This window comes from Astatotilapia calliptera, unplaced genomic scaffold, assembly GCF_900246225.1.
Source record: "Astatotilapia calliptera unplaced genomic scaffold, fAstCal1.2 U_scaffold_10, whole genome shotgun sequence".
NCBI lineage: Eukaryota > Metazoa > Chordata > Actinopteri > Cichliformes > Cichlidae > Astatotilapia > Astatotilapia calliptera.
In genome coordinates this window covers 409,547-435,058 of record NW_020535619.1, presented here as the reverse complement: position 1 = coordinate 435,058, position 25,512 = coordinate 409,547, and the positions used below count along the sequence as shown (strand labels likewise).

General features: G+C 43.8%; 2 protein-coding genes across 2 annotated transcripts in view; one reads left to right on the top strand and one right to left on the bottom strand.

Moving 5' to 3' along the window:
• LOC113017310 (NACHT, LRR and PYD domains-containing protein 12-like) overlaps positions 1-25,512 on the top strand; it is a 262,419-nt gene that overhangs the window by 129,147 nt on the left and 107,760 nt on the right. The gene's annotated exons all lie outside the window — the stretch shown is intronic.
• Positions 1,034-25,512, bottom strand: part of LOC113017311 (NACHT, LRR and PYD domains-containing protein 12-like) — a 199,206-nt gene continuing 174,727 nt past the window's right edge. Inside the window, exons 5-8 of the mRNA XM_026160475.1 lie at positions 18,837-19,010; positions 13,369-13,542; positions 1,779-1,825; positions 1,034-1,630 (exon numbers count right to left, since the gene is read on the bottom strand). Of these exons, the coding sequence (XP_026016260.1) occupies positions 1,086-1,630; positions 1,779-1,825; positions 13,369-13,542; positions 18,837-19,010 (940 nt within the window). The 3' untranslated portion in view covers positions 1,034-1,085. The remainder of the gene's footprint in view (positions 1,631-1,778; positions 1,826-13,368; positions 13,543-18,836; positions 19,011-25,512) is intronic.

Genomic DNA, 25,512 nt, shown 5'->3' with positions numbered 1-25,512 from the left:
CAGTTGTATTGATGTATAGCAACTTGAAATGCTCCCACAAATGGCTCCACAGCATGTAAAAATATAACAAAAGCTCTGGCGGACTTGGTTCTGTGGTCAGTCTTAAAGGGTGAAGTTAAACTCTGTAATCTTCACTGTGTCACAGAGTTCAGTGAGTCCCGTTATTCACAGTATCAATCAGATCATCAGAGAACAGCTGATCAGCAATCAGTGGTGCCAACAGCGCCTCCTGTGGTGAGAGGATGCAATAATGCAATGTAGCATTTTTCCACTCAACACTTGCAGTCATGGAAACTGTCTGTTGGATCTGTGTGACGTTGCTTTCTTGGTTAGAGTTCCTCACAAATGTCCAGATGATTCTTCTAATGAGGCGTCGACCATGTTTGCAGCTCTTTGGAAGAAAACGTCGCCCTTTGCCATCCTTACTTTTCTTTGACTTCTTCAAATGCAGCTGAACTCCAGCTGGTATTTTCTTGGACTTTGCAGCTGTTTCTGGTCATCAGTTCATTCCTGCAAACCTCTGAAGCTGAACAACAATGATGCTGCATTGCTGGCTGATCCCAAAAGGTTGATTCTGTTCATCTGGACGTTTTCAGAAACGTTTGCTCACTGATCAGGTGACTTCTTCAGTCTCAGCTGACTGCAGCTTTACAAGCTTACAAACAGCACATTTGCACAATGACTGAAAGCAGCAGCACCTGATATATATGATACTAATATAATACATATACATATATAATCCATACTAATGATGAAGGAACTGAGCTCACAGTCCATTGTTCATTCAGTGAACTACTCAGTTTATTTTGGGCCTCAGAAATGCTCACTCTGTTTGTACATCACTGTCAGCAATAGACTCATTCTGCTGTGTGGACAGGAACACATGTGACATCACTTCCTGTTTGTTTGTGACTGAAGAGGAAGAAGTTTACAAGGAATCATTTAGAAGAGTTTCAAACATCAACTGATTGAATCCATGAATCTGAAAACGTGTTTGTGAGTGAAAGAGACAGACATGTACAGACTGAACTATCTGTTCAACAGTCAGAGTGTTTCTGTAACAGGAGACACTCTTTACACTCCACTCAGCACAGGGACACTGAGGCACCAGGAGACCAGACTCTAAACCCAGGATAAAGAGTTTGAGTGAATGTGGTGTTGAAGGTGTGGAGGTGGATCAGAGTGTCAGAGGAGACTCTGTAGAAGGACAGAGTGCCAGCAGGACAGTCCACATACACTGCTGCTCTGTTAGAGACAGAGGAGGAGGAGGAGGAGGAGGAGGAGGAGGAGATGGATGTTACTCTGTTATTGTGCCAGACAGACTGAGGACCATCATCAGAGCAGATCAGACTCCAGGACTGATCATTGCGTCCAAACCAACAGTCATCACTGTCTCCTTTCCTTCTGATGCTTCTGTAACTCACTGATATACAAACGTTTCCTCTCCACTCGACCTCCCAGTAACAGCGACCAGTCAGACCATTTCTACACAGCAGCTGACGAACATCAAATCTGTCTGGATGATCAGGATATGACTGAACCTCCTCCACATGTGTCACCTTCCTGTTGTTGTCAGACAGTTGGAGCTTTGTGTTCACTGTGTTTGTGTCGATTGTGAGTTGACAGGAATCTGATGGAGAGAACAAACACAATCCAGCTGCAGTTATTGATCCATCATCTGTTCATTGATTGACACTTTGATGATGACTCCTGACATGATGAAGATGGTTGAATGTGTGCTGCTTTGTTTTCATGAATCCCATTAAAAACACACTTACACTTCCTCAGACCTGGTCTCAACCATCGGACTCCAGCAGGCTCCACCCTGAAAGGAGGAGGGGGGTCAGAGCAGCACAGTCAGCATGCACACATGGACATTACATGGCTCTCACACACACACTGTTACACACTGAGCTCAAAGCTCGGCTCCACTGTTTTATTCAAAGAAATCTACATTTATTTATCAGCACATTTAAAAACAGCTTGAGCCAAAGTGCTGCACAGAGTAGAGAGAAAATAGGAAACATACACAGTAATGACTATAAAGACTGGTCAGGATTGAAAGCTACAGAGTACAAATGTGTTTCCAACCGGCTTTTAAAAATGTCCAGTGTTGGTGACGACCTGATGTGAAGGGCGACTGTTCCAGAGTTTGGCTGCAGCCATCGATAAAGCTCACCTCTGTTTTTACGTCTAGTTCTGGTCAGAAGCTGCTTATCTGCAGACCTGAGGGCTCCACTTGGATTCTTTTGTTAAAGAGAGATAAGATGGAGCCAATCCATTCACAGATTTAAAGACAACCAGATCTGGAAGTGGATTCTACCACGTACTGGTAACCAGTGGAAAAAGCTGGTGATGGGTCGTCTAGCACAGACCCACCGCTGGAACCAGACAATTGATGAGGGAGAGAACTGTGACAGCGCCGTTCCTTCACTTGACCTCAGTCGCTCTCGTCTGCTCCCTCGTAACACTGCTCTTTATTGAGCTTACATGAATATGCACAAGTTCATTATGACGTCTTACACAGGTATGAACAAAGAGTACCAGTCTGTGCATAGTGTGTGTGTGTGTGTGTGTGTGTGTGTGTGTGTGTGTGTGTGTGTGTTCCAGATGTGACCCTGTGACCCCAAAGCTGGTGCTAAGAGTCCAGCGGTCCCCCTAACAAAGGGCTCTTATACTTAACCAGACACAGAGTAGGTGTCCTCCTACACCAGGGGTCTCAAACTCGTGGTCCGAGGGCCAATTGCGGCCCGCAGGACGATAGTTTTTGGCCCCACCTTAATATGAAAATGTAATGTTAGTTTGATAATGTATGACGCTTTACAGTGTGGTGGGCGGAGCTGAATTAACCCACCAATCAGGGTGGGATATGGATCTCAGGGGACACCAGCCGGGCTTGATGCAAGCAGGGAAACATTTCTCAATGAGTCAAAGTTCCAGCAGCGTTGCCCTGGAGTGTTTCTTTCTTTCCTGTGCCTGGCTGGCTTCCTCCTTTCTATTGGGCAACGCCGACATTCGCCCCAGCGCGCTGCGTTCACAACACTTCAAAAAAAGTTGTTTTTTTAAGTTGCTGCCCAGCGGGACATTATACGTATATAGATTTATACACACGTCAGTGGGATTTAAAGTTATTTTTCCACAGAGAGAGATCTCATATTAACTCTCACAGTGATGCGTAGGCGGCGGGATAAAAGAAAAGTCATGAACTCAATGCAGCCCAATTTAGTCTGCAGTCACATAGCGACACCTGTTCATCGGCAACAACAGTCCCCGGTAACCCGGACTAATTATAGGGTCGCACCGTAATTTGTGGCTCGATGTTTTTATTTGCATCACTGCGTTTGCATTGCAGCAAACATGAACATTACATATATTTCAATATAATGTAAAAGCAGTCAAAACAACTAACATCAGAAACAGCTGATGTTATTTGTTATATGTCACGGTGTCGTTTCCGCTTCTTTCTCCTGTAACAACAGCCCGGCGCCGTGAGCAGTCGCCTTTTTTGCGCTCGCTATCCCTGCACTTTCTACCATCTGCAAACGCCACGGTGTTCGTGTCATCATGAAAGACATGAACATCGAGCGTAAAAACAAAGGAGACTGCTACTGGCATTTTATCTGCCGATCGCCGTGCTACGGTTGCAAGAAAAAGAAGCAGAAATGACGTTCTCTACGCGTTGAGACGTTCCCCGTCCGTCGGCTAAACGCTTGATTGAAACTTCAATGTGACAGTGACACCAAGTAGAATTATAAATGTCACATAGCCCCAAACATGTCTTTTTCAAAGCCTGCGGTGAAGAGAAAGGTTGGTGATGAGCACCGACAATTTCAGGAAAAGTGGGAAATGCAATATTTCTTTGTTGAGCACAGGGGCACCCCGACCTGTCTTATTTGCACAGAGAAAGTTGCGCTGCACAAGGAATACAATTTGAAACGTCATTACACAACTAGACATGCTGAGCTGGATGCAAAATACCAGGGAGACGAGAGAGCGAACCGGGTTGCCAGTCTTAAAACAGATCTACTGAGGCAGCAAGATTTCTCCAAGAAAGCAACCAAAGAGAATAATGCAGCAGTCGGAGCCACGTGGTTAGTGAGATGATTGCTAAAGCAGGGAAGCCATTCACAGAAGGTGCATTTGTCTAAAAGTGCATATTGCAGGCTGCAAATATAGTCTGTCCGGGAAAGAAAGGTCAGTTTAGCAACATCAGCCTTTCTGCCAACACCGCAGCAGATCGCATTTCTGACCTGTCAAGTGACATTTATGACCAACTGTGTGAGAAAGCCAAATGTTTCAGTGTATACTCAGTCGCTCTTGATGAGACCACAGACATCACCGACACTGCCCAGCTCCCAATGTATGTCTGTGGTGTTGATGACAGTTTTGAAGTGATGGAGGAGCTGCTCACAGTAATTCCAATGCATGGCCAGACCACCGCTCAGTAGATATTTACAAGCTGTGTGATGCCATTGAGAATGTTGGTTTGCCATGGAAGAGGTTTGTTGGAATAACAACAGATGGAGCGCCATCAATGACAGGGAGGAAACATGGACTGGTGGCACAAAACAAACTGGAAGAGGAAGGCGTGGAGGAGGCCATTGCTCTGCACTGCATCATCCATCAAGGCAAGGCAAGGCAAGGCAAGTTTATTTGTATAGCACAATTCAACAACAAGGTGATTCAAAGTGCTTTACAGAGACATTAGAAACAAGAACAAATAAAAAGCATGATTTAAAATTGATTAAAACAAGCAAATAAACTAACTAACTAATTAACAAACAAACAAACAAAACAGTATATAAAATCAAAACAGATAAAATCAGAACAGTAGATAAAATCAGTAGTTAAATGTAAGTTTTGAAATTTAAGCTTAAAAGTGTGGGTTTGGTGCTTTATTCAAATGCAGCTGAGAACAGGTGAGTCTTCAACCTGGATTTAAATAAACTGAGTGTTTCAGCTGATCTGAGGCTTTCTGGGAGTTTGTTCCAGATATAAGGAGCATAAAAGCTGAATGCAGCTTCTCCGTGTCTGGTTCTGACTCTGGGAACTGATAAAAGACCGGATTCAGATGACCTGAGGGATCTGGAAGGTTCATACTGGGTCAGGAGGTCACTGATGTATTTTGGTCCTAAACCATTCAGAGCTTTATAGGCCAGCATCAGAACTTTAAAGTCTATCCTCTGACGGACAGGCAGCCAGTGTAAGGACCTCAGAGCTGGACTGATGTGGTCCACTTTTTTGGTCTTAGTGAGGACTCGAGCAGCAGAGTTCTGAATGAGCTGTAGTTGTCTGACTGATTTTTTAGGTAGACCTGTAAAGATGCTGTTACAGTAATTAAGCCTACTAAAGATGAATGCATGGACTAGCTTTTCCAGGTCCTGTTGAGACATCAGATCTTTTATCCTTGATATATTCTTGAGGTGATAGTAAGCTGACTTTGTTATTGTCTTAATGTGTTTTTCTAAGTTTAGGTCTGCATCCATCACTACACCCAAATTTCTCGCCTGGTTTGTGGTTTTTAGATGTATAGATTGAAGTTCTCTGGTGACCTGTAATCGTTTTTCTTTGGCGCCAAAGACTATTACCTCAGTTTTGTTTTTGTTTAGCTGGAGAAAATTGTGGCACAACCAGTCATTGATTTCCTCAATGCATTTACCAAGAGCCTGTACAGGGCCTCGGTCTCCTGGTGACATTGTGATATATATTTGTGTGTCATCTGCATAGCTGTGATAGTTTATTTTGTTGTTGTTTATAATCTGTGCCAGTGGGAGCATGTAAATGTTAAACAGAAAGGGTCCCCAGATGGAACCTTGGGGAACTCCACATGTGATACTTGTCTGCTCAGATGTGAAGTTACCTATTGATACAAAGTATTTCCTGTTTTCTAAGTATGTTTTGAACCAGTTTAGTACAGTTCCTGAAAGACCTGTCCAGTTCTCCAGTCGTTTGAGTAATATGTTGTAGTCAACTGTATCAAATGCTGCACTGAGATCCAGTAAAACTAGGACTGACATTTTTCCACTGTCTGTATTCAGACATATGTCATTAAACACTTTGGTCAGAGCGGTTTCAGTGCTGTGGTTCTGTCTAAAACCTGACTGGAAGGCATCGTAGCAATTATTCTGTTTTAAGAAGTAACTGAGCTGTTGAGAAACTGCTTTTTCAATGATCTTACTTAAAAACGGGAGATTTGAGATCGGCCTGTAGTTGTTCATTTGTGTCTTGTCAAGATTGTCCTTTTTCAGTATAGGTTTGATTACAGCAGTTTTTAGTGATTCTGGAAACACACCTGATAATAAAGAAAAGTTGACGATCTGTAACAGGTCTGACTCTAAAGTCTTTGAGACCTTTTTGAAAAAACTTGTTGGCAGGACATCTAAACAGCAGGAGGAGGAGTTCAGTTGACCTAAGATGTCCTCCAGGTCTTTGCTGTTAATAGGTTGAAACTGTTTCATGGTGTTTAAACAGTTTTTTGGTGGACACAGTACATATCCTGGATCTGCTGTTGATGTACCAATTGCTTGTCTAATTTTTTGGATTTTTTCTGTGAAGAATTTGGCAAAGTCATTGCAGGCCATGGTCGAATGAAGTTCAGCTGCCACTGGCACAGGAGGGTTTGTTAGCCTGTCAACTGTAGAAAATAAGACCCGAGCATTATGGCTGTTTTTAGTGATGATGTCAGAGAAGTAGGACCTCCTTGCACTCCTCAGTTGTAAATTAAAATTGTGAAGTTTCTCTTTATAGATGTCATAGTGAACCTGCTCAGCTTTCCTACACTCTCTTTTTTCATTTTTCACCAGTGTGGAGTTTCTCCATGGAGACTCCTTCCTTCCAGAGATAACCTTCACCTTAATGGGAGCAATAGTGTCCATTACATTTAACATTTTTGCATTAAAGCTATTGACGAGCTCATTGACTGACCCTCTGGACAGGTCAGGTGTTAATGGGAAGACCTGGTTAAAAATTGCACTACTGTGTTCAGTTATACACCGTTTTGTGATCACTGTTGTTGATATATTTGTGTGAGCTGAGATTTTACTTTCAAAGAAAACACAGTAATGATCAGACACGCCCACATCAGACACAGTAACCTTTGAAATGCTCAGGCCTTTGGAGATCAGTAGGTCAAGAGTGTGTCCTCTATTATGTGTGGCCTCTGTTACATGCTGAGTCAGCCCAAAGTTGCCCAGAGTGTTACTCAGGTCTTTAGTCCCTTTGTCCTGAGGGTTGTCCACATGAATGTTAAAATCCCCAGCAATAATTACACAGTCAAAATCAACACAGATCACAGACAGCAGTTCACTGAGGTCATTAAAAAAGTCTGTGCAGTATTTGGGAGGCCTGTAAACATTAAGAAACACAACTTTGGATGGGGCCTTCAGCTGTAAAGCCAGATATTCAAAAGACTGAAAACTTCCAGGAGATAGCTGCTTACATTGAAATGATTCATTAAATAAGACAGCAACCCCTCCTCCTCTCCTGCTCACCCTGACCTCACTGATAAAACTGTAGTTAGGAGGGGTCGTCTCGATGAGAACAGCTCCACTGTTACTTTGGTCCAACCAAGTTTCAGTTAAAAACATAAAATCAAGGCTGTGCTCAGTGATTAAATCATTAATTAAAAATGTTTTCCCAGCTAGAGATCTAATGTTTAATAAAGCCAACTTAAGTGTTTTAGAGGTATTACTTGTCCCCTCGTGTTTGGGAGCAGTCTGTGGCACACAAGGTATGTTTACTATGTTTAAAGATCTTTTAGAGTGCACCTCTCTGTGTTTTGACCAGGCCACATGTCTCCTGTCACCTAAAAGTACAGAGATTTTAAAACCTTCTAGTAAACAGGGTCCCATCAGCAGGTCCTTTGCAGCAAATGCCTAAAGTTTGACAATGTGATGTCTATTGTTGTGAAATGCATCAACCAAATCAGATCCAGGGGCTTAAAGCACCGAAGGTTCTGTGCTTTTTTAGAGGAAATGGAGTCAGAATATGGGGATGTGCTCGACTTCACTGAGGTACGTTGGCTCAGCAGGGGAAATGTATTAAAGAGACTTTTTGAGTTGAGAGCAGAAGTGAAGCCTTCATGGAGAAGGATGGAGTTAGTGTTCCTGTGCTAACTGATCCCAAATGGCTCATGGACTCAGCTTTTCTTGTTGATATGACACATGAGCTTAATGTACTGAACAAGACGTTACAAGGCCAGGGGCAACTTGTCAGTGCTGCCTATGACAACGTGAGAGCATTCTCCACAAAACTGGCGCTCTGGAAAGCTCAGCTCTCTCAGACAAACCTTTGCCATTTCCCAGCATGCAAGGCACTCGTGGATGCAGGCACACCATTCAGTGCTGACGAGTATGTTGATGTCATTTTGAGGCTACAGGAGGAATTTGATCACAGATTTGCTGACTTCAAGACACACAGAGCCACCTTTCACATTTTTGCGGACCCCTTCTCCTTTGATGTGCAAGATGCCCCTTCTGTGCTTCAAATGGAGCTCATTGAGCTGCAGTGCAACTCTGAACTCAAAGCAAAGTTCAGGGAGGTGAGTGGAAAAGCAGACAAGCTTGGACAATTTTTGAGAGAATTGAGCCCTAGTTTCCCTCGGCTTTCCCGAATGTTCAAGCGGACAATGTGCCTTTTTGGTAGCACATACTTGTGCCAAAAGCTCTTCTCCACTTTGAACTTCAATAAGTCCAAGTACAGGTCCAGACTTACGGATGATCATCTTCAAGACATACTGAGGGTCGCAACTGCTTCCTCCCTCAGGCCAAATCTGGCTCGGCTATGCGAGAGGAAACGCTGCCAGGTCTCTAGCAGCAAGGAGTAGGCAAGAGAAGCCATGTTCAGAAGAACAGTTCATTTTCTACAGTGTTCCATTCATGTTCAGAAGAAGGTTATAGAACTGTTAATACAGACATTTCAATCTAAACACAGCAGATATAGAAGACTGAAAGAAACACACAAGTTCACTGACTAAAAATATCTTATTATTATTTTATTTATGTATTACAGATTGATTTTTTTTCTTATTAATTCTTAATTTGTTTATTTATTTTTCATATTTTGTGTTAAAAAATAAAAATAAAGAGATTTGAGAAGATTGGAATTTTTTAACTATGCCTTTCTTGTGGAAAACCTAATGCGGCCCAGCCTCACCCAGACTCTGCCTGCAGCGGCCCCCAGCTAAATTGAGTTTGAGACCCCTGTCCTAAACCATAAATCAGTAAGAGCGGGTACGACCTCTCTCATGGCCCCAAGTGGTGTGTGCATGCCAGAGCACTCTGGAAGGTACACAGAGTCTTTACAGACTACTGAGGATCAAACCTCTATCATCATGCAATCGATTATAAAAGTCATATATGAGTAAATATTTCTAAGCATAAATGACAGTCAACAATATAAACCTTACAGCTGGTTTTAATAACAGAATTTATTTGTTTCTCAAATGAGAAAGAGCTATCGAGAAACACTCCTAAATCTTTAGTTCTTAACTTTTCCAGTGGGCCAAGGTCAACATTATCTGCTAATGCTAAATAGGCTGCCGTTATTAACTAATGCTCATTTGATGTGAATTAACATTATGCACTAATGCTAACACTATTTCCCTTAACTTTATAACAATGCTAACAGCTAATGCTAACACTCCCTTCCCTAGCATTACAACATCTGAGCTGCTAATGCTAAGTAGGCCGCCATTAGCACCTACGTCTAATTTAAGGCAAATACGCATTAGAACCTAATGCTCATATCGTTTTCCTTTGCTTTATAACAATGTGAGCAGCTACTGCTAAATAGCATTAGCTAATAACAGCAGTCTAATTCAATGCAAGTTAGCATTATTTGCATTATAACGATGTGAGGAGTTAATGCCAAGTATGCTGCCATTAGCGGCTAATTCTAATTAGGGGTGAATAATTATTACCAGCTAATGCTAATATCCTTTTCTCTTCCCTTTTAACAATGTGAGCAGCTAGTGCTAGGTAGGCTGATGCTAGCAGCTAATGCTAAAGCTAAAGCTAATTTGATGTGAATTAGCATTACATTAGTGAGGAGTTAATGCTAAGTAGACTGCCATTAGCAGGTAATGCTAATTTTAGGCGAATAAGTGTAACAGGTGTATTGAAAAATAATTTATATTTCACCAAAGATCCATCCTGCAGTGTTATCTTGCTTTGTCAGTATTGGTTATGTATATGTTTATTTTCTGTATTTATATTTTGGGAGCTTTTATTTTGTTTGTGTGACCTTTGACTTCCCACGAAGTCACTTCCTGTAGCTGCGCGCTATTTTCCTCAGTCGCCTAGAGGCCCCACTGAGGAGAGGTGAGCGTACGCTAGTGTTCTCAGTTACAGAGCGAATAAACACAGTTAAAGTAACTAAAAGTAATTCAAACACTGCTCGTTCCCTTTGTGCATTTTGTCTCATAGTTCTGTTTGATGTTTTAGTGCGAATTATTGTTTCTCTGTCGAGTACAGCACTTTATTGTAACATGCTAGTTAGCATGTCTCAGATGAGAGCATAGGAGCATGCACGTGACTTCTCATGTGGTCCGCTATCATTCTTTCTCCCTTGAAGGTGTTCATGCAGAAGTCCAGTAAAGTGAAGTTGCTGTACTGTTTTGTTTTTATTTTAAACAGTTCTGGGAGAATAAATCCACCCAGCTGGCAAAGTGAGAGCTGACTCCTCTGGTCATTCGCACAACACAACGCAGCGAACTAACGGCAATAAGAGTTTAAAGGCCAGACCGGCTACATAAGCATTAGGTACTAATGCTAATACCATATTCTCTTGATTTCTAACAATATGAGCAGCTAATGCTAAGTAGGTTGCCGTTATTAGCTAATGCTAACAATGTTTTTTCTTACATTTTAACAATGTGATGTGTGTTACCATTAATAACTACCGTAATTGTCGGGCTATAAGCCGCTACTTTTTGCACAAGCTTTGAACACTGCGGCTTTTAGTCAGGTGCGGCTTTTCTATGGATTGTCCATGAGCGGATTTGTTTTGTTTGTTCCGCTGTTGTACGGCACTACGTTGCCTGGCGGAAGGATCGGGGTTCAAGAGTGGTATGTTGGTCACATGTCCATCCGTCAGGCAACGTAGTGCAGTACGAGGTAGCGCGAAAAACAAACTTCAAAGTAGCGCTACCCGTTCAGCTGGAGGCCTGGATGATGAGCGGCGATAAACTTGCAAAAAGCAAGTTATGCCCAACTCCACCATTGGATTCTGACAGCGTGGAAAAGTGTGAAAACATCCACGATCACCAACAGATTTCGAAGGGCTGGACTGCTGCATGATGGAGGACACCACCACGGCCCTTCTGAGGGTGTTCTACTCTGACACTGACAACAAGGATTTGTTTGGTTTTGAAAGTCACAACGAAGGAGAGAAGCGGAGAGTGTATGGAGTGGATGACGAAGCCACCCTGAGCCTGCTCGTATCCGACACTGGAGAAGAGGACTTTGGTGGTTTTAGTGCGCAGGAAGAAGAGAAAGATGGTGAATGACTGACTTTTCTTTTTGTTAAAGACGTGTCACTGCACCTGAGCCTAAAAGGTAGTCTGAATCTATTTTTCTGGTGTGCTGTAGGTTATTGTTATGTACTACATTTGTTACTCATTTATGAAGCACAGTACATGTTTTGTACTTGTAATTACCGCTACTTGTACATATACCTAAAAAGTTATGCAAATATGTACCCATAACTTGTTTTTCAAAATATTAATAAAAGGCGTGTGTCTCCAAACAGCCATCTCTTTCCTGACAATTCCCTTTGTGCATATTCTCTTACATATGATAAGTCAACATTGAAACACCTGCGGCTTTTAGTCAGGTGCGGCTAATGTATGTACAATACAGGATTTTCCCCTGATTTTAGCTTGTGCGGCTAATATTCAGGTGCGCTTTGTAGTCCGGGAAATACGGTAATGCTAATTTGATGTGAATTAGCATTATCAAATAATGCTAACACTTTTCCCTTCCCTTTTAGTAATGTGAGCAGCTAGTGCTAAGTAGGCTGATGTTAGCAGCTAATGCTAATTTGATGTGAATTAGCATTGTATTAGTGAGGAGATAAAGTTAAGTACATCGCCATTAGTCGCTAATGCTAATTTTAGGTAAATAGAAATTGGCAGATAATGTTAATACCTTAATTTCTTGCCTTATAACAATGTGACCAGCTAATGCTAAGCAGGTGGCGTTATTAGCTAATGTTAATTTGAGGTGAATTAGCATTATCTGCTTATGCTAACAATGTTTGCTTTGTAAGAATGAAAGCAGCTAATGATACGAAGTCTACCGTTATTAACTAATGCTAATTTGATGTGAAGTAGCATTATCTGATAATGGTAACTCTTTTCCCCTGCATTATAACAATGTCAGGAGTTAATGCTAAGTAGGTTGCCATTAGGGGCTAACTCTAATTAGGGGTGAATAATTATTAGCAGCTAATGAAAATACAGTTTTCTCTTTCCTTATAACAGCTTGAGCAGCTAATGCTAATTTTAAGTGAATTAGCATTATATTAGTGAGCAGATAATGCTAAGTAGGCTGCCCTTATTAACTAATACCACGTTGACGTGAATTAGCATTATGCACTACTGCTAATACTGTTTTCCCTTACTTTTTAACAATGTGAGTGGCTAATTCTAAGTACGCTGCTGTAAATAGCTAATGCTAATTTAATGTGAGTTAGCATTATCCAATAATGCTAACACTGTTTTCTCTTACTTATTAAAAATGATAGTAGCTAATACTAATACTCTTTTCCGTTGGGTAACAACGAAGTGAGGAGCTAATGCTCCAAAGCTAATAAACTAATGCTGCTAAGCTAATGCTGTTTATGGGCCCTGTTAGAATCAATATTTTATTCTCATTCTGTTGTTTGAGAACAATAACAGAAAAATGTGCACTTGAGAACAAATGTATTGTGAATTCAGCTGTGAATGTAGAGTTTGTCATTATTTAAGCTTCCATTTCCAAATGTTAGCTGCTCCTGTCTGCCTCTTTGTCACACACACAGACTGAAATGATTCACAGCCTTGTTTCATCCTTCTGTCAGTGTCACTGACTGTCACTGTGACTGTGGACATACAGCATGGGAAACATACACATGGCTGACACTTTATTAGGTACACTGGCATCTATCTCAGGTACACCTGTGACCTAGATGTTCCTGCAAACAGACTCCTTGGAGACCCCCTACATGAATATCCATGTACTATCCAGCTAGGCTAGTGTGTCTGTCCCTGAAAATGTTCCTGCATGTCTGATTGTTCATGTCTCATCTGCAGGAAACAAACAGGAAGTGAGTGAAGGACACAGGAAATGTTTCCAGCTCTTCCTCCTCTATCAGACATTCTCTCCATACCTGAGAGTGTCCAGCCTCCAGCCTGGATCCTTCAGTCCAGCCGACAGCAGCTTTATTCCTGAGGGACCTGGATGATTGTAACTCAGGTCCAGCTCTCTCAGATGGGAGGGGTTGGAGCTCAGAGCTGAGGCCAGAGAAGTACAGCCTTCCTCTGTGATCAGACAGCCTGACAGACTGCAGACACACAAAACAACAATCTATCTGTCAACAATCGTTTTCTCTTTGTCACAATAACATCTATCCATTTACATCCATTCAATGTAACTTTATTTATAAGTGACAATACCCAACAGACAACAACAGTCATCTGAAGCTGTTTAACAGTGTAAGGTAACCGCCTCCACTGTGAGCAGCACTTGGTGATGGTGGGAAGAAGAACTCCCTTTGACACAAAGATCCTCCCAGTGAAAACAGGCTCCAGGAGGAGCATCTACCATGACTGGTTGCAGGGTGAGGGGAAAGAGAAGAGATGAGCTCAGAGAGACAAGAACAAAACAGAGAGACAAAAGTTAAGGACATGCAGTAGTGACATATAAAAGCATCAGGAGTGAAAAGAGGGGAGAAGAAAGCAGAGCATCATGGGAAGTCCACCAACAGCCTGAGCCTATAGCAGCATAACTAAGGGATGGTTCAGGGTCACCTGATCTAGCTCGAACTATAAGCTTTATCAAAAAGGAAAGTTTGAAGCTGATCTTCAAAGTAGAGAGGGTGTCTGTCTCCTGAACTCAAACTGGGAGCTGCTTCCACACCCAGTCCAACATAGCCAGGCTTTCTTTGCTGCTCTGACAAAACCTCAAATCCCAGTCAGAGATGATGAGCATCATCACAGTGATGATCATTTCTCTGTAACCCAGGCTTTCTGCTTCAGGATCTGTGCACGCTCACAGAACAAGGAGACCTTTAAACATCATTTCACTAACTGGATGGACTGAGCTCAGCCTACAGATGAACTGGTGCCAGAGATCATAAAGAACATCAAACAGTCAAATTCAACACTTTAATGGAAATATGAGATTAATGCTGCAGACAATCATGAACCTGCTGAATTCATGAACATCAAGAATGCAGCGAGTGGTAAAATAAAGATTTGACCTCAGTGTGCTCAGTGTTCCTGTCTATTCCTAACATATTCCTAACATGATAGCTGCATTTTAGAGCTCTAAAACTGGAACTGACACGTTTAAACTCTAGATGTTACTCAGTACATTCAGTTCTGACACTCGCCCACAGTCCAACAAAGGAAACATGGAGATCACATCAGTTTGTCACCAAAGTCTAATTATTAGGGCAACTTAACCTGTTATTATCTCGTTAACTCATTAACTGATTAACGTCAGCAATTATTTTAATCACAGTTTTTAAAATCATGATTATTGTGAAAGTGCTCACTGGCTCTGAATATAAAAGCCATGGGTCACAGGAGGTATGTTGATCAGTGCTGGCTTTAAATGGGCGTCATTATGCGTCTCAGCCAATGGGAGCATTGAGGGTGGGCCTAATACTACTGCAGCGCTCACATGACCCAGGACAGGAAGAAAGGGGCGGGGACAGAAACATGGAGACAGGTACAGATCTTTGACATGTTCATTTTAAACTGTTCCAGGAGGCAGTGTTGATACAACTAAAGTTATCTGTTGTTGAAGAAGTCGGTCTGAGGAACGTTCTTAGGATCAACAAATGACGGCATGTATGAGCCTCAAGACGCAGCATCACAAGAAGAACACATGAGCTGTAGAAAAAGAAGAGGCTACGAAAGCCACGGCGTTACAACATGAACCAGCTGTTGGTCTCTCTGGAGACTACTGGGCGTGGCTGGGTAACCATGGTTACCTGGGAGTTACAGAAACGTGCAGAACATGTGATTCATGTTGCACAGCAGTGGGACATTTGAAATAAAGTCAGCACACTCAGTACAGATAGTGCATCAAATATGATGCTGCTGCCAGACGTCTGCCTTTGAACACGTCCCTGCATCGCGCACAACACCAAGGTTGCCATGGCAATCACAGCTGACAGGGACAAAGCGCACAGCTGGAAGCCTGCAGGTATATTTAACATGATGTACTTCTCAGCGTCCTGTCTGTGTGTGAGAGACAAACAGCCTCTGTATGTGTGTGTAAATACAGCATGAATATGTAGAGGACATGTTTGTGGATATAAGTAAATGAAAGCTCTGCGTCATTTGAATCTTCTTGTTTCTGTTGCAGGTCTGTGACTGAACTTCTGGGAGGAGAAACGTTGGTTTCATGCTCTGTGATTCTGTGTTTTGTCATCTCTCTCAGGTGATGGAGAGCTCAGATGATGACCCCGCCTACGTGGTCAAATTCAAGTCTACATTCAGAACAGACCTGGAGACACGCAAGCAAAATGCCAACATTGTATATGTGAAAACTGCTGCTGGAGCCAGATTCAAGGAGCTCAAGTGTTTACCCAGATCTTACTGAACTTACTGCAGGAACAGAGGGTTGTTGGAGGGAAACCTGTGGAAGCAACAACATCCGAGCCACCAGAGAAGAAGTTGGCCCTGTTGGTGCTTCATCAGAGTGTGAACAGGAGGAAGACTCAGCTGAGAACAGTGTGGTGGATACAGAGCAGAGCCCACCATCAGTACAGAGGCCTGTCCATTAGAGTGCTGCTCCAACATGCAGCACATGTACTTGGCCACAGCTGCAACATCTGTACCTGTGAAAGCTTCTTCTCTGTTGCTGCTCATATTGTGCAGAAGAAGAGAGTTTCTTTATCATCAGAAAATGTCAATGAGCTTGTGAGTCTTAGCAGCTGGCTCGGTGCAGAGGAGGAAGAACATGTCAAGTCAGAGGAAGATAAATGCAGTTCATGTTGTCAACTCAACCTGGACTGTTGAAAGAGTTTTTCTTTGTCTGGTTTCTGACTGAGATTCTCCAAAGGAAATCCAGCACAAACACACACTTCACACACTCAAAGTCCTGCACAGTAAATGAGCTGATGAGCGTTTGTGCTGCTGCCTGATAACAGAACAATAGTTCTGCTGCTTCCTGTTCTGGAAACACACATTTATAAATGTTCACTTGCTGTTGATCAAAGGTATGTTGGTGGCTCTGGACGCTGAGGGAACTTTGTAAAAAACTAGATCAAATGTTAACGTCCTGGCAGAGGCAAAGAACTTTGATTTGATATTTGATTAGATTCATGTTTCAGCTCAGACTGACAGAAATATTTGAACTGCTGCTGTGTTAAAGGGAACACTGCTGTTAGAAAGCACCTGATCTGTTTCTGCACACTGAATGTTGCACTTCTCATACTGCAGTACTATTAAAATAAGTACACAATGCACTACTTTTGAACTCATGATTGAATGTTGCTGTAACAAAGCCATTAATGTGATTCAAAGTGTTCATGGTTTCCCAGCACAACAAATGATTGCACAAGTGTGACTGATCCACTTTCTAATGTGTGTGTAGCCCACACTGTGTGTCACTGTGTCACAGGTGAGTCTGTGTGTCCAGGTTCTATGAGGACAACAGGATATAGTGACTGAGTCCAGCAGCTTAAAGTCTGACTCCATCCTCCATTTAAATAACTCACAGCAACAACTGAATAGCTTTGCCTTTGTGTAGCTGACACTTCATTTTAATGTCCTTCTATTCTGGTTCATCTGGTCTCAGTTTCTATAAGCACACAGGTTTCATCAGGGACTCTATGACCTCAGTAATCTTTGCTGGGCCTTAATGCTCTGAACAAAGCTGCACATCACAAGACTAAATAGAAATGAATCAGTCTTTCATTCTCACTGCTGTTTGACTTCAGCTCTCAATGTCCCACCATAACCCATGGAAAGAATTACTGTCCATCCAGGCTGCTGAACATGAAGCTGAAGAAGGTGGAGTATTGTGAGGGCTGATGGAGATGATGATGAGGAATCCAGGAGCAGTGGGTGGATGGCAGCATCAGCATGAAGGATCAGTGTGAGAACACATCATCATCCACAAAGGAAACCAGTCTGAGTGTCTGACGCTCTCGTTAGAAAGACGCAGTCCCAGCAGTTAGCTTGTCTGCTAGTTAGCTGAGAGCTAACTCACTTGTACATTGAATACCAAACTGTGTAAACCAGGGGTGTCAAACATATGGCCCGTGGGCCAAATCCAGGACTTGAGATAATTTCATATGTCAAATATTGATGAATTTTCAGGCTTGCTGATAATCAATGTGAGCACAGCTGAGATTTTATTCTGATGAGCAAACCATGTGGCCAAACACTTTAAGAGACAGACTGGGATCATACCATTATGTGAAAGAGGACGGAAATGTCCCATAGACAGCAAGGGTAGTGGTAGAGACCAGTACACAGAGAAATGGGAGCTGTACTGGAATGCAAGCGTGTCAGGAAAGAGTGAAAAGGCAAAATGAGCAGCATCTGGCTGCATTTCAGTGATATTGGAGAGCACAAAGCTGAGTGCAACATTTATACAGGAGATATACAGGAGACGCTGAGAGTAGAACTGATAAAATTAGGAGCTGGCTAAAGTGAGACCCATTTTTATTTCCACCCATTTTCCACTGTGGAGGACAAAAGGTTTCAAACTGGTCCAGGTCTTAAACCTCACGTGTTCTTCCTAATAGCAGTAAATAGATAAAAATAAGGCTTTTATGAAAACACTGAATAAAACTTGCTGCCTTTAAAAAGACTAAATGTACAGTTCAGTATTGAACACTACATAAAATAAACTATATATAAAGTGTGTCTGAATGGCAGAGATGCAGAAATATGTGCATGTAGCACAGAGCCACGGCTCAGTGTCTGAATGAGTCTCACAGACCTGAATGTGCTGTTGAAGCCATTTATAATTATAACGTACTTCTTTACTCGTTTGATCTGCTCCTTACCACAAGCCACCAGACGTGGAAGGTTTTGGACTTTTAACTATATTTTCTGAAGTTTTACAACTTTTCTTACTGTTAAAAACCTCGTTATGGCCATTCATGCTGTACAAAGTAATTAGACATGTGTGGTATCTACAGAAGTGTCAGAATCTCAGCTAAAAGTTCACAAAACCATCTCAACAACCACCAAACAGCTGAAACAGCAGGTGAACAGATCACACAAAAAAGATGTAAACACAAATCCCCCTGATCATCTGTTTTTTAAACATGAAGTGTAGTTTTGGACGTTCATTTACTGCTGGTTCAGTGAATTTTGGTTGAACAGTGATGAAACCTGCAGCCTCAGAATCTGTGAGAAGTCTGCTTTCAGCACGCAACAGCATTGTTGTGTTGTGTGGATCCACCTCTGCAAACTCTTCACTGTTTCACCATCATGTTTCTACTTAGACAATAACAAAGGAAGCAGTTCCCAGGAACTACTTCCTGTCTTGTTAACATAAGAGTATGTTGCCCTTCAAAACACCTCCACTTCTCCTCTTATTAGAGGACTGCCTTATTATTAATCTGTTAATTCTGTCAGTTGATGAAAGAAAAATGCTTGATCTCACCTGAGAGTTTCCAGTGTACAGCGTGGACTCTTCAGTCCTTCAGACAGAAGCTTCACGCCTGAATCCTTCAGGTTAATGTTATTCAGGTCCAGCTGTCTCAGATTAGAGGTCTGAGAGCTGAGACCTGAGGCCAGAGCTTCACAGCTTCTCTCTGACAGGTAACAGTGACTCAGTCTGAAAAATAACAGATAAGCAATTACAAAAATAAAACACTTATGTTGAAGCGTAATGAGATACTATTATATTTAGCAATATTTCATCTTGTTTTGTCAGGAAACTGAGCACTGATGCAGAACAACATGTGGAGAGAATCAGAGGAGAAGAAGTGAAGAGAGAACAGCAGTAAAACAACACTGAATTGTTCAGTGTGCTTTTGATATCAACAGAATGTGTCAAATTTCTTTATTTTGTATTTGTTTTAGTAGAATTGATGATTATCACTTAGATAACAACCACAGGCCAGGTCTAAATTGCACTTTGGTGACAGTTACACCAGTTATTTCAGAAACGTGGACAATTTGTGCTCCATTGTATTCAGTATTGAACAAACTGAGTACCGATGACCACTTAATATTTTTGATATTTTATTTGAGTTGTTCCACCTGATCTGTGTTAACTAGAATAAACATTTAAAAGCTAAAGCTATGATCACATATTTACTTACAGAGCTTTGTTGGAAGCTTTGACCACTGGCAGCAGCCTCAGAAGAGCCTTTTTAAAGGCTCATGTTCTCACTTAGATCATTTATTTCTACTTACATTTCTTTCTGGGAAAAATGGGTATTACTTTGAAAACAAGAACTATTTTCCCCAATAAGCAGCCCTGGATTAGTAAATCACGCCAACATGTTCTCAGTCAGAAGAGGCTGTCTTGTTATGAGGGAGAGAAGAAAAAGATTGAGGCACAGAAACTTGTCAAAAGAGAGATCAAGCAGCTAAAATCAGGTGTAAAAGTAAAGCAGAGGATGAGCTGAATAAAGGACAGTCAAGGTTGGCTTGGAAAGGAATGAAGTCCATGGTGGGCATGCAGAACAAGGAGCAAAGATGAATGTGATGCTGAATCAGCAGAAGACTTGGACTCATAATTCCAGCTTTGATATCATTGATTTCAATGAAGAGCTTTGTGATTGTAGCAAAGGGCTGGCAGGTCTGAGAGTCCCACTGATGAGGTGTTTGTGTTCCGAAGGCAGGACTGTGATGCAGTTTTCTGCCTCGCCACTAGAGGGCGCGGCCGTTTTGTGAGTAATGTTTGACTGGGGTGGAAAATGGTGTTCATGAAGGCAGTGTGAATCACAAGTTATGCTCGGGAGCAGTTTATGTGGGTTCAATGAGAGTGTGCGTCCATAAGACTGGTGAGTTACAGGATATTTCTTGTGTAAGAAGGATAGCCTGTATGTTTTCTTGCTCTGGACGTCCTCTGTTTGTACATTTTCTATAAGCCAAGTTATCGCTAAGCTAAGCGGGCTAAGCTAAGCTAAGTTCGCCTAGCTAGGCCAAACTGAGTTCAGTTTGAGTTGGGGATTTGTTATGTGTATTTGCCTTCTTTAGTTGGCATCATAAGTGAGTGGGGCACAAGAGTTAAGTGATGGGAAGATTTTTATTTTCTTTGTTGTCAAATATGGTTCAGACTATAAGTAAAAGCCGCCAGCTTAGTATTAGGGCCTATAAGACAAGTATGTGGCTGTAATATGTTATATGGTGATTATTGTTGTCTATAATTTGATTGTAATTTGTGTTCTATTTTCCATTCTGTTTGTAGAACCACACACACACACATACCCACACCCACGCTAAATCTGCCATTAAAGAGCTGAACGATCATCCCCTGTCCTCGTTAATTTCTGGAGGGTCATAGTGGCACTTGACCTGTGCACACCCTGCGATCACCACCGTAGAACTGAACCTCATATCAGAAATCATCATAACAAAATTGGTCCTTCGAGCCGGAGAGGTGATTACAGAGTGAAGATGGATTATGACCCCCAGAGAGCAGGTGCACGTCCACGGAGGGCTGTGCGACCACCAGGATGGATGACTCAGTATGAAGGCTACACACTGCCACCCATTGCTACATTGGAGCAACAGCAGACTAGAGAGGGATACGCCAAGATGACGCCCCTCACCCAGACTCCTGGTTCTATGCGAGCTGCAGGACAGACTCCAGTGTCATCCAGCATCCCTCAGGAGTTCATGAACATTGTGCAGCAACTGCAGAAGGACAACAGGCAACTTCAGATGATGGTAGGAGACATGAGGAGGCAGATGGATCGTAATGTCAGCACGTTGGAATCCACCCGCTTACGTTCTGCCCAGCAACCAGGGGGCTACATTTCAGCTGATAACACTTGGGTCTCCACACCTCTAACTACACAGCCTTTTCCCCTGAGACCAGAGCAGCACAATATATCCTACACACAGGATGCAGCTGAAGAATGGCCAGTACCACCACCTCCAGTTTTTCTCCCAAGAGATCATCCTGATCTACCAGAGGTACAGTCTGTTCCACCTCCACCGCTACCAGCCATTGCACAAGAGCTTAGCCAACGCTTACAAGAGCTACAGTTACAGCAACCCTCAGCCACTGAAGCTCCTGAGTTTCAGCCTCGTGCGCCACAGTCCACCCCCTTATCTCAATCACTAGCTGGACCTAGTTTCGACGCGAACATGCTCCCCCCAGAACAAGTGCTGGCTCCCACTACAGCCATAGGTGTAAAGGAGAAGACCTACAGAGGACCATCGCCCTCCATCCCAGAGTTCACGCAGGGTGATCCCAGGCAGTTTGCTAGATTAAGGCTTGCCCTAGACAATATTCTCCCCTTTGATGCAACGGAGAGGTTCAAATATCAGGTCTTATGTGACCACCTTAAATTTGAGGAAGCTCTTTTAATTGCTGACTCCTACAGTAACTCACCTCACCCCTACTCTGACACGATGGCCTCGCTCATTAAACATTATGGTAAGCCGCACCAGCTGTCACTGCAGAGGATAGCAGAGCTTATGGATGAGCCCAGCATCCGCCCAGGTGACACAACTGGATTCAGAAGGTTTGCACTGAGAGTCCGTGCTCTGGTCGGCATGTTAGAGCAACTTGGGGAAGATGGACACATAGAGCTGCAATGCGGGTTTCATGTTGCTAGACTGACACGAAAGCTACCCCAAGACCTACGTGCTGCTTTCCGCCGCTACCTTTACCCACAGAAAGATGGAATACCATCATTGAGAAACTTTGCAGAGTGGCTGGAGTATGAGCTGGTCATTCAAGAGGGCGGAGATCACACAGAGAAGGTAGAGGAGAGCTCGAGAGACAGGAGCAGCATGAAAAGAGATAAACGAGCCACCAAAAGGACTACCACCGTGCTGCATGGTGCAACACACAACACTGCCCCCCAAAGGTCCTCAGCCACAACCCCTTCCACTTCTGAGGTCCAAGAGAAGCACACAGCTTATTGTCCATATTGTAATAACACTCTGCACTTCCTAGATCAATGTGTCAACTTCAAGATGCTGACTAAGGAGCAGAAATCAACTTGGATTAAGTCCAACAATCGCTGCTGGCGTTGTGGGCGGCACCACCAGGCCGCTCAGTGTCGACTTAAAGTGCAGTGTAAGACATGCAGGGGAAAACACCTAGAGGCCCTGCATGAAGTGAATCTCAGACCTGCTGCACCCAATCCACCAATGGAACACGTCGCTGAGCTGGGGAGTAAACCATCTACTGAGGTACGTTATCTAGACCGGCGTGCTGGCTGTAGCCAAGTACTTCTGAAGATAACCAAAGTGCTGCTGCAGAACGGTGAGCACACCCTGGAGACATTCGCCATATTGGATGATGGATCTGAGAGGACGATCCTTCTCCCTGAGGCCACTCAAAGACTGCAGTTACAGGGCACGGCAGAGAGTCTTACTCTACGTACGGTGAGACAAGGATTGAGAACCTTGCATGGTGCATCAGTGACAGTCAAAGTCTCCCCTGCCAGCCAACCATCCAGAACATTCACCATTGAGAGAGCCTTCACAGCAGATGACCTAGGCTTGGCTGAACATTCCTACCCTGTGAAGGCACTTCAACAGAAATATAGACACTTGAGAAGGCTTCCCTTGCAGCCCTTCACAAATGCCCAGCCACTCCTTCTGATCGGCTCTGACTGTCCTCACCTAGTAACGCCCATCAAACCTGTGCGCCTAGGCTTACCTGGAGGACCAGCTGCAGTCAAGACTAGACTTGGTTGGGTACTACAGGGACCAATCCCCTCCCTTAAGCACTCTGCTCAACCACAACAGTGCCTCTTCCTCTCAACTGCCTCTCCTCAATCAGAGCTTCATAGTCAAGTAGAGAGGCTTTGGCAACTTGACACTCTCCCATATCGAAGTGAGAAACTAGTGACACAGTCTCGGAGGGAAGCGCAAGCTATGAGGCTTTTGGAGGCAAAGACGACAAGACTGAATGTCGAGGGAGTAAACAGATGTTCAACTCCCCTTCTGCGTGTCAGTGATATGCCTACACTCCGGGTGCCACCTGAAGCAGTACTCCCCAATCTACGTGGCACGGAGAAGCGCCTCAGTCGAGACCCAGAGAAGGCTAAAGCTTATCAAGCGGAGATGGCAAAGTTGATAGCAGCAGGCTATGTCAGAGAAATCAGTGAGGAGGAAATGAGGGCCTCCACAGAATCATGGTTCATCCCCCACCACATGGTGACACACAACGGAAAGAACCGTGTGGTGTTTAATTGCTCATTCACCTATAGGGATCAGAACCTCAACGAGCTGCTTTTACCAGGCCCGAACCTGGGGGCCTCTCTTCTTGGTGTGCTGCTACGCTTCAGAGAACGCTCCATCGCAGTTAGCAGTGATATCAAGGGGATGTTCCACCAGGTGAGACTACTGCCTGAGGACCGGCCACTACTACGTTTCCTCTGGCGCGATCTGCAACGAGACACCCATCCCAAGGTGTATGAATGGCAGGTGCTCCCCTTTGGGACAACATGCTCACCGTGCTGTGCAATTTATGCACTCCAGCGACACGTCCATGACCCCAGTGACCAGGGAGATGACGTGCGTGACTCCATTGAGAAGAATTTTTATGTTGACAACTGGTTACAGAGCTTCTCTTCTCCAGATGTGGCCACAGAGGTTGTGGACAAACTACGGTCACTATTATCGGAGGGAGGATTTGAGCTCAGACAGTGGGCCAGCAGCACCCCAGATCTCATCAGCCATCTACCAAAGGAAATAAGATCGGAGAGCAGCGTACAGTGGCTGAATCAAACTGATATGGACCCTCAAGAACCTGCTCTAGGTTTGCGCTGGATGTGCTGCTCTGACACTCTGCACTACAAGTCCATGCAGTTGGAGAGGAATCCTCCTACCATGAGAAACATCTACCGGGTTCTGGCGAGTCAGTATGACCCACTAGGGTTTCTCGTCCCCTTCACAACGAGGGCGAAGGTACTAGTCCAGCAGCTGTGGGACAAAAAGCGTGAGTGGGATGACCCCCTGTTACCAAGTGACCTGCTCTCGGCATGGAACGAATGGGAGGGTGAGCTGCAACATCTGGACGACATTAGTCTACAACGTTGTTATGTAAGCCCAGAGCTGGACAAATCTGACAGTAGGCGTGAGTTGCACATCTTCTGCGATGCATCTCAACAAGCATATGGAAGCGTTGCCTACCTACGGACGGAAGATGCTGCTGGAAAGGTGGAAGTTGCTTTCCTGACTGCCCGCTCTAGGGTGGCCCCTAAACGGCAGATGTCCATGCCACGTCTGGAACTATGTGCAGCCTTGACTGGAGCTCAACTTGCTAGCCTGCTGACCAAAGAGCTCACCCTACCACTATGCAGAGTGGTGTTATGGACAGACTCCACCACTGTCCTAACATGGATCCAGTCAGAGTCCTGTCATTTCAAGGTGTTCGTGGGAACTCGGATAGCTGAAATCCAGGAACTGACAGACAGCCAGTCTTGGCGTTATGTGACAACATATGACAATCCGGCAGATGATCTAACTAGGGGTAAAAGGCTACAAGACCTCACAGTCCAGTCCCGGTGGGCATGTGGGCCCCCGTTTCTGCAGCTACATCGAGACCAGTGGCCAGAGCACCCAGCCACACCATGTACAGACTTTGCTGAGGAGCAGCGTAAACCAATAACTTGCTTAGCTGTGTCTACTGACTCTGTCTCCCTGCCTGATGCACAGCAGTTTACCAGTTTTAGCAAGCTTTTGGAAGAAACAGCCAGGTGCCTTCACGGGGCGGCTGGTGACAATCTCACATCAGAGAACTACAAGGAGGCTGAGCTTATTCTGCTGAGAGCTGCTCAGAAAGACAGTTTCCCTGATGAGATCCAGTGCCTGACCACTGGGAAACCAGTTCTCTCATCCAGCCGTCTGTTTTGCCTAGACCCGGAATTTGATAAGTCGCTTCAACTCATAAGAGTAGGTGGTCGTCTCAGACGATGCCATGATTTGGAAGCTGCTGTGATACATCCAGTAGTATTGGACCCTAAACATCCAGTCACCAGACTACTCATCCGACAGGCTGACAGTGATTTGAAACACCCAGGAGCAGAGAGATTGTTTGCAGAGTTGAGAAGGAAATACTGGATTCTTCGCGGCCGTGAAGCCGTAAGAAGCGAACAGCGCTCCTGCCCTGAGTGCCAAAAATGGAGAGCCCAACCTGC